Source organism: Crocuta crocuta, unplaced genomic scaffold (genome assembly GCF_008692635.1).
Source record: "Crocuta crocuta isolate KB4526 unplaced genomic scaffold, BGI_CrCroc_1.0 scaffold141, whole genome shotgun sequence".
Taxonomy (NCBI): Eukaryota; Metazoa; Chordata; class Mammalia; order Carnivora; family Hyaenidae; genus Crocuta; species Crocuta crocuta.
Window position 1 is genome coordinate 2,239,298 of NW_027527951.1, and position 9,530 is coordinate 2,248,827.

Sequence of the window (9,530 nt, forward strand, 5' to 3'; positions counted from 1 at the left end):
TACCTGGAATGATCTTGGGCACATAAATGTCTTAAACTTGATTTTCTTCTTCTGTAGAAAAAATTATACCACTAATAGTAATCGCATGGGTATTATGTTACTATGAGATTTAAATGAATTAATGCATGCAAAGAACTTAGCAATGAATCTGGCACTCAGTGTTTGCCTTCAAAGTTTTGAAGACCACTCATTTTGGAATTTTCTTCCCCTTTTGATATCAGGTTGTCTGCAGAGCTTATAACCTTATTTCTTAACTTTTGTGTTTATTCCACAATACATTAAATTTTTATAAATGCTTTCTAAATGTGCTAACGACTCATTTTGATTAACTTACCTAATGCAGTAATTTTAATTGTATGTGGTTTTTTACACACTTTGAAGCGGCGAACATACCTTAGACCATACACATCTACAGATCAGACTTTGTTGTTTGTAAATTTTTTACCAAGAATCTCAGTAATTCCGATATGTAAACAAAATAAAGTTGCCAATACATTTTTAAGCACATTTTCATTAAAAAATATTAAATTCTAAACAGAACATCCTCAGCAACAGGTTGTTACTAGACATTCACCCTCAAAATGGCTTAGTTTTGTTACAATTTTTTTTTTTTTTTGAATGGAAGCCGATAATAGCTGAATTTTGAGCATGGAGAAAAAGAAACTGCTAGAGTGGCTGTTGGCCCCTGGGCTTTGATGGCCTCCCCCATCCCACCTGTCAAACCCACATTCACATTCTCTTCTTACTAATCCCTTCTTAAAGCTAAATTCAACTCCCCCTTATCCAGGGCAAAGGTTCAGAGTGAGAGGGAAAATAAGGACATTACTAACCCTGACTAGTGAACTGCAGCATTATTCCACTGCTTACTATATGCGATGCCCTCACTGTCAGCACCTCTTCCTCCTCCTCCTCCTCTTTCCCAGTCTTCTCCAACCATTACCATTGAACCTGAACACTTATATTCATAAGCGCATCAGTGTGACTGGGGAAACACTCCATTGTGACGGGAGGGGGTAGGCTGAAGCATGGCTTACATGGTTACCGTGCCAAAGTTGTCCTTTTGAATTTTGAACCAAAAATTCAATACTAATTTCCTTCCATGAAGAGAGCCAATGGCAGACTCAGGTTAGGATTATAATTACTTGAAACGGAACACCACGTCTTCGGTGGTGGATTCTCTTTTAATGAAGAATCCTTCCAAAGAAGACATCTTATGAAGGACAGCAAGTGATAAAGAGATAAATGGCCCTGTCTCTTATCTTCTCCTAATCTCCATATTCTATCCAGATATATGTGTGTCATCATCCTTTGTCCACCCACCACAGACGGCCTAGACATCCGTCACAGAAGCCAGTGCGTCACTTGCTCTGTGCGAGTTAATTTCAGAAGAAATCCATTATTTGCATGAGACCTCATTCGGAAAAGTTAAAAAAAAAAAAAAGTGTTTCCACCATGCTTGCGAACAAAAACTTAGCCCTGAAATATTCATATATGGATTCCAACACATATGGGTGTAGATTCACAAAAAAGAAGAAAGGGAAAAGGACAAAACGTACTTTGTGAGAAAAACCAGTTTAAGAAGAGGAAAAAAAGATGTCGGCTTGAGCAACTGCAGTGTTTTTCATATCAAATAGAGCCCCACAGTAGATGGCCACGTGTCTCCCGATGCTAGCTTCTGATCCTGGTGTACCCCGGAACAGAGAAATGAACTGCGGTTCAGCTGCAAAGTCCTGGGCCCTCGTTCTCGCAGTGGCCTAAATCAATCCCTAGTCCAGGACAAGATGCTGAGCAAGATGCGTAATTATTTCAGGCCACTAGGGTAAGCACTATTCCGGGCATCTCTGCAGGCAGTGCCATGGATGAGGGTTTCTAATTCTCTTTGGTGATTTGGCTCTGTGTAAACTGAGATTTTTCTTTCAGTATTTCAGCCAGATAAGCAGGAAAGGCCAGCTCCAATCCTGAGATACAGCCATTCAAGGTCAATTTCAGTTCCTTTTCTGTGTAGTTTAATCTGTTTTTCCCCTGCTCCCTTACCCTGACACCCTGACATCAGATCATTTTTATCTGATTATCAAATACTTACGGAAACTTTGGCAGCCTCTGTTGCTTCTCCAGTCATCCCAAAGCCTCTCAGTCTAAGGAATATCATGAAAACTCTGCAAAGCAGTGTCCCTGAGAGGCCAACCTAAGACCCCAGGGTATGAACCACAGAAAGGTGTCTCCCGTAAGTATATTGATGGTGAGCTTGAGACCAATGCCTGCTTTCACCAAAGACGCTACTGATTCAACTCGCCTAATACCAAATCTCTAATTCTTGGTTTCGCACTGTGCGCAACATACTCTGTTATCATCTTACATAGAAAGGGGGGAAACAAATCTTGCCATTCCCATTTGGCAGATGGGAACATAGAAGTTTGCAAGTTCAAAAGAGTTGCCTAAAGTGAATTCAACAAAGCAGTGTTGTAGCTGGAAAGTAGATCAGCTGACACCTGTCCCCAGTTTTTTTTTTTAGGTCACAGGCTTTTTATAAGTTTAGAGCACTGTCTTACTTACCATATTCCTCCTTGAGATCTTCTATTTATTTTGTTAAACTGTGGATCCCGGTGGAGAGGTACCAGGTGTACATTCCAGATACAAACACTATATTCAAAGACTGAGCTGTCTTGCCTGTTGGGTACATAGCTCCTCGCTGAAGAATTTCTAAGGTTGTCAGAAGAACAAATGAGGCATTAGGAGCTCTGATGCGAAAGGAAATAGCATATACCCCTGGAAAGACAGATGCAAAACATCCTCTTCCTTATTACAAATAAAAAGCTAACCAATTTAGTCTGCGCCTTTTCAAATCGCATGGCTCTCTCCCCCCACCCCCCGCCCCGTATCTTCATTAAATAAATGCAAACACATGTGCTTAGAAACGGGTAGGTGTAAAAGAACATTCTGCACAATTATATCTAGGCTGCCGGAGATTTATATCACATGCATACATCTACCTAGGAGCTGTTAATTCACGATGACAGCTGAGCATGACAAACGCAACAGTACACAAGTTGGAATGCCGAAAAAATGCAACTACAAACCCCATGCAGACAAACACGCATACAGGAGTTTTCCCTCAACGCACACGTGGTGGCACTTACAGGAGCTTAACCACTTTGATAAACCCCAAACACAAACACAGGAGGCTGCCCAGCNCTCGCCCGCCGGGCCCCCATCCCCGAGCTACACCCTGCCGTGCCCAGCTCTGCCCGCGTCCGTGCCCCCGCGGGGAGCGCGCCGGGGCTGCCCCCCGAATGACGGGCGGAAGGTTCGACTTCGACGATGGCGGCACCTACTGCGGCGGCTGGGAGGAGGGCAAGGCGCACGGGCATGGCATCTGCACGGGGCCCAAGGGCCAGGGCGAGTACTCGGGCTCCTGGTCGCACGGCTTCGAGGTGGCTGGAGGCTACACCTGGCCCAGCGGCAACACCTACCAGGGCTACTGGGCGCAGGGCAAGCGGCACGGGCTGGGGGTGGAGACGAAGGGCAAGTGGATGTACCGGGGGGAGTGGTCACATGGTTTCAAGGGGCGCTACGGGGTCCGGCAGAGCCTGTGCACCCCCGCTCGCTACGAGGGTACCTGGAGTAACGGGCTGCAGGACGGGTACGGCGTGGAGACCTACGGGGACGGAGGTGAGCAGCGTCGCCGGCGGCCCGGCTGCGCCGCGAGCTGGTGCGCTGGGCTTTGCCCCGGCTGCGGGGAAGCGGGGAGGACTCGAGGCGCACGTGCCCGGAAACCCGCCAAAACACCTGGGGAAGCCTCCCACCCACCTCCCGCGCCGGCGTGGGGACGCGACTCGCGCGCGGGGGGTTGGTCCGACCCGGTTCTCGGAACGGGCGGCGTGTCCACACCCGGGGGAGCGAGGCGTGAATCTACCTGGCCGGCGCCAGCGCTGCACTGCCACCAGGAGGGAGCGCCGCCCGGGTGGGCTGGGCTGGAGACAGGACGCTGTCACTTGAGCCCGTCACATTACGTTCCTGATCCCTCCCTCTCCCGGCCGGGTTTGAAAACGCCACTCCGGCGGAGTTAGAGCAAACGCCCTGGGCTCGGGAGCCTGGCGGTCGGTGCCGACCGCTCCCCGGATTGGTTTCACGTGGAGTCGTATTTCGCTCCTGGTCCTCCCGTAGCCTAAAGATAGAAGCCAGAACCCCGTAACTAAGATGTAGGGGAACTGCGCCTTGTTTGGCGTAGTGGCATTTGGAAACCTCCTAGCTATGGAAGTGGAGAGGCCACCTGATGCAGGTGGGGCTCAGAGGGTGTGGGTTTTTCTTCCTAGTTTTCATTCGGTTCCTTAAAGTAGTGGTTTTCAATCAAAAGAATGGTTGGTCGTCATTGTTGACCTGGAGAACTTTGGGCAAATTACTAGGAAAGTGTCTTCGAAAGGAACGACGAAGCCGGTGTTTTAAGAAATATATTAAAAGCTCTAGTCCTGCAATTAAGTTAGCAGCCGCTTTACTCCAGAGCGTGACAATATGGAATCACTAAATTGCACTAAGGTGTATGACCTCAACATGCTGGCTATGCCCCAAATTGCCTCATTTTAATACTTTACAATATTTGCAAAATAAATTGTGTAGAGGCAGAGTTCCTTTTTCCTTTCTTTTAATTACGAGAAGTATCCATTACTGAAACAGGTGTCAAAACCTGATGAATTTCCTTGTGTAATGAGCGGAGAAGGACGAATGGGTTATACTTTGGCAAAATACATTTTCTGATAATAAACACACTCATAGTTAATTGAAAAGGGTTCTAGGAGGCAGTGTCAACTTTTGTAATTACGCGGCTCAGAGCTGAAGGGTATGAAAAGGATCCAATTAAAAGTTTCTCCAGCCCACTGCAACTTCAGTTAGGTCACTACTTACATAAAAGCTTATACAATTTGTACACTTCACTTACTCAGAACACTTGGGCTGTATTTGAAATGCAAAACCGTGCAATGGTAGGATTTGATAAAATGGACATCTTTTGGTCCTACAGTATAAATAAAGGATATGGTTCTCATGGATTAAAAGGGGGCAAAATCTTTATAAGGGTTATATGGGACTTGCGCTCCACAGTTAATTCGGCCCTTAAATGCTCTGAATGGGCATATAGTACGTTAGTTGACAGCCCTGTAAATATGCTAGCTTGTGACGGGATTTTATTGGAGACCCTAGGTCTGCAATATAACTAAATTCCATGCTCAAAAGTAGAATGCAAAATTTATTTTTTAAATAATGCTTGTTATTTTATAACCTTTTAAGAAGGACAAGGATAGTTCTCTTCAGTTTGGGAAGGTTAAAAATAAATCAGTCTTTTAAAGTTACTAATTAAACAAAATCTCTTGGTTTAGAGTATTCATTACACTTAGCAATAAAAAAAAGTATATATATAGCATAACAGAGGTCTTCTATGTGTTTTAGAAGCTCAAATGACTGGGATGACTTTATGAATAATCTGTCTTCTGTTTTTAAACTGACTTAAAAAACTTTTGAAACCCTTAGAATTTGGCATCACCGTAGGACTGTGGTTTTCCTTTTGTGTAAAAAAAATCAAGTATGCTACCAATTAGGAAGGAAAAAAAAACCTTTAAAAATCACTTTCAGGGTCTACTCTGCACTAGCTGATTTTCTGGTTTCTTTCATATGTCACTCCGTTTAATTAGAAAGTCCCGAGTCATAAAGTGGTGGTCTAAGTAGAAGTATATTGCAATAACTTATTTTATACAGAACTTTTGGCCAAACTAGGAAATCTCACCCTCCCCATTCTTACTTAAGAATTAGTTTATTTTTGCCTCTTCACCACCACATGCCCATCCCTGGGCACCCTCTGTCAAACTTCGGGAAAATCTGATTCCATGTATTTTGTGAGGACATTAAACTGGAAGATGAAGAAAGCATTAGCTTCACGTGGGAAGTACCACTTGACTTATTTTATCAGTAATGTGTGTGCGAAGTGTTGCTGGCATAGAAATTGCCTGAAAATTAAAAATAAGTGCCATAATAATGAAATCCACATACAGGTGCCCAGAATTTTTTGCATAAATTCTGATCTGCTGTACCTCATTGTTTTCACCAGCCATAAAACTATGGGAAATATCTAGGAGGATGCATTGCTTTATTAACTGTATGCGTGCTTGCATATACCCATTCACTGCCCATAAATGTAGGTTTGGCATAGCACGGTCTACATTTGACGGGAACGCCTTCTGAACTGGGAGCCTTCCACTACAAGACTGTGTAGTTAAAATGGCTATAGCTAGCAAACCAGTTCCCAGATGAAAAATCATAGAACATACTTTAAAAACCCATAAAAATACTTTTTATGCTTGTGAAATCTGCATCTTTATTTGAGGAATGGAGAGGAGCTAATTAGAACTTTATTTGGACAGTGGGGAGAAGTTGATACCTACCTGCTTCATAAAAAAAAAAAATAGAAACCTTTTTTTTCTAAGTTCATTGACTAAACCTATTTTAAATTTCAAATGAACTCCTAACAGTTTGACTGTAAATTGGTTTTTAGCAATTCCTTGGAGGAAGCCTTCCATATACTGTGATTTAAGAAAATCGGATGGGAATGTGGCCAATGCTGTTACCACCTCCCCTTCCCTGCTTGACAGTTAAGCAGAGACCTAAACTTTCTAATTACTGCTGTTGCCTTAAACTGCTTGGATTTTCAAGCAGTACTTATTTGGAAATTCTGAATACTTGTCTTACTTTTGGAGATACCAGTTTAAGGAAGCTACTTGTTAATTCTCCCTCTCTGTTAAACATTTACTAAGATGGTATGGTTGCATTTTAAAAGTATGAAACTTAATTGATCTCAAATAGCACCTTTGGAAACTATTCCTGCAAAATTGTCATGATGTAGAAAGGTAGGAGGTGATTATAGCATTCCTTGTTTACACAAAATATTTTTTAAAAAAGGTTTTAACATGTAAGTCAAGTTGTAGAACCTTTATGCTAGAACTTGTATTTTATCTGCATAGACAAAGGAAAAGTCAAAGTTCAGATTTCCTAATTTAATTCCCTTCCGTGTTAAGGTGGTGGTATTTGGAAATGGCTAATATTCAGCAGGAACCTTCTTAACCTGAAATGTTCTATACGACTGTCTTATCCTTTGGGGTTCAATCCTTTTGAGAAAGCTATGGCCCACCTACCTTCTTAGAAGTTCATAAAGGTCAGGTTAAAACTTGTACATTTGCCTAGAATAGGACATTCATCGTACCAGACCTCCTAGAATTTCATTGTTGCCCTGCTGTTAGATTTATGTCCTATAAAAAGACCTATCAGAATAAACAGAAAGAGAAGGTAGTCTTGAAATGAATCAAAACTTTTGCTTTGGATCCATTACAGTTTTAACTTTTAAATGCAATGAAATAATCACGTATTAACACAGTGATCTAAAACCATTAGCATTATTGCTCAGTAGTTAAAAAGTAAACATATGCCACACAGCGGAAATCTGTGTGTGGCAATATAAAATGAAAAGTGACTTCAAGGTAGATCTATACAATCAGAAACTGACAGAGGTCGACATTTGATTACATTAAATGATTGCATCACTGTAATGATTTATTTTCTATGGTATTGTGAGTTACTATGAAACATACAGAAGTACTTATATCTTAAAATTTCTAGGTAACTTCTGGGGGATACCATAATTTAAAATGTGCCTTTAAAGGAAATGGCCTTGATTTTGAAAAGAAAATTCTATATTCTATAAAAAGAAAAAAATTTTTTTCCCTAAGTTTCCTAATTCTTTTCAAGTTCACTTATATTTATTTTGAGAGAGAGAGCAGGTAAGGGGCAGAGAGAGAGACTCCCAAGCAGGCTTAATACCACCAGGGCAGAGCCCAATGCAGGGCTCAAACTCCCAAACTGTGAGATCATGACCTGAGCCAAAATTCAAGAGTCCTATGGCTGACTGAGCCACCCATAAGCTCCCTAATTTTAGTATTCAGTTTTTCATGTGATTATTTTAAAAGCAGCACTACATTATTTTGCTAACTTGCTTAAAAATTTACACAAATCCTTTAGAGATTCTGCTATTCCTAAAAAGGCATACTATTCATTGAAAAAGTGATCTGGAGTCAACAAAGTTTTAGGGACATTGTCAAACATCCCTTTGCTCTGAGATGAATTCCATACTGTTAAATAGTGGAAGTTTTACTTTGGCCTTAGTTCAGTTTTTCTAGGGGTACATTGTATACTCTTTTGAGCCACCATAGCTACTTACTATAAAGTCACCAACATCTGCAGACCACAAGACACATAAGCCGTGAGACTGGAAGTTTTGTGTTTGCTTAGGAGGTAACTCCTGCCCTCAGAGTGCTTTTAGTCCATGATGTGGTTCATTACGTAGTGGCAGTGACTAGGGAAATCTATGAAGAGAATGACCAGGAGAAAGCAAATCTGGCAAGGAGTACAGGGCAAATCTTGACCATTTCACGTGGAAGTACAAAATGTTAAAATCAATTGCCCATTTTTTCATAATGTCTCACCATATTCAGGGTATGTATCATATTCGTCAAATCACTCTTAGCTCCAAACATTTCTCCCAAATCTAAGTAATAATTCTAAATATTAAACAGCTTTCCTGCCCTAAAAAAAAGATGCTGAACATAAAAGAAAAATGTAAAGTAAAATGTGTTTGATGACTCATGTCGCGACCACTAACCATTTTAATTAAGTCTCTGAGCTTGTTGGAATGTTCTAGTGACAGACCTAGAGTTTTTAGAGCTTTTCTGCTCAATGAGTACAATTAAAATTCACGAATAGAGCTCATTTCATCTTCTGTGACACTACCTTCCTATGAGGAGTTTGATGTGTTAACTTCAGAGGAGAAAAGTTCTCTAACGATCACTATTTTTGTATTACAAAGCGGTGGTTTCATCTGAAACACTCGTTTTTAAATGAAACATAAAACTACCAAACGTTTGGAAAAAGCTAAACAATTACATTGAATCCATAGACACAGAATTACAGGGCGCGAATTCACAAGCAAGTGGATGAAACGTAGAGTATCGCTTAGGGTTGACCTGGAGACGTGTGGGGTTTGACCACGAGCCTGCCTGCTCTGGGCACCAGGCTCTCCTGGGCGCACCCAGGGGCTGGGGGGCTGGGGTTTGACCACGAGCCTGCCTGCTCTGGGCACCAGGCTCTCCTGGGCGCACCCAGGGGCTGGGGGGCTGGGGTTTGACCACGAGCCTGCCTGCTCTGGGCACCAGGCTCTCCTGGGCGCACCCAGGGGCTGGGGGGCTGGGGTTTGACCACGAGCCTGCCTGCTCTGGGCACCAGGCTCTCCTGGGCGCACCCAGGGGCTGGCAGGCGAGGTCGCCCCCTCCCGCCTCCGACTCACGCTGTGCTTTCTCGCCGTCTCTCCCGAAGGTACTTACCAGGGCCAGTGGGCCGGCGGCATGCGGCACGGCTACGGCGTGCGCCAGAGCGTGCCGTACGGCATGGCCACGGTGATCCGCTCGCCGCTGCGCACCTCCATGGCCTCGCTGCGCAGG

General features: G+C 43.2%; 1 protein-coding gene across 1 annotated transcript in view; it reads left to right on the forward strand.

Annotated features, from left to right (window-relative positions):
- The first annotated feature begins 3,290 nt into the window (after positions 1 to 3,290).
- JPH1 (junctophilin 1) overlaps positions 3,291 to 9,530 on the forward strand; it is an 86,226-nt gene continuing 79,986 nt past the window's right edge. Inside the window, 3 exon segments of the mRNA XM_077752466.1 lie at positions 3,291 to 3,669; positions 9,406 to 9,525; positions 9,528 to 9,530. The exon segment at positions 9,528 to 9,530 is cut by the window's right edge and continues 640 nt beyond it. Coding sequence (XP_077608592.1) covers positions 3,291 to 3,669; positions 9,406 to 9,525; positions 9,528 to 9,530 — 502 coding nt within the window.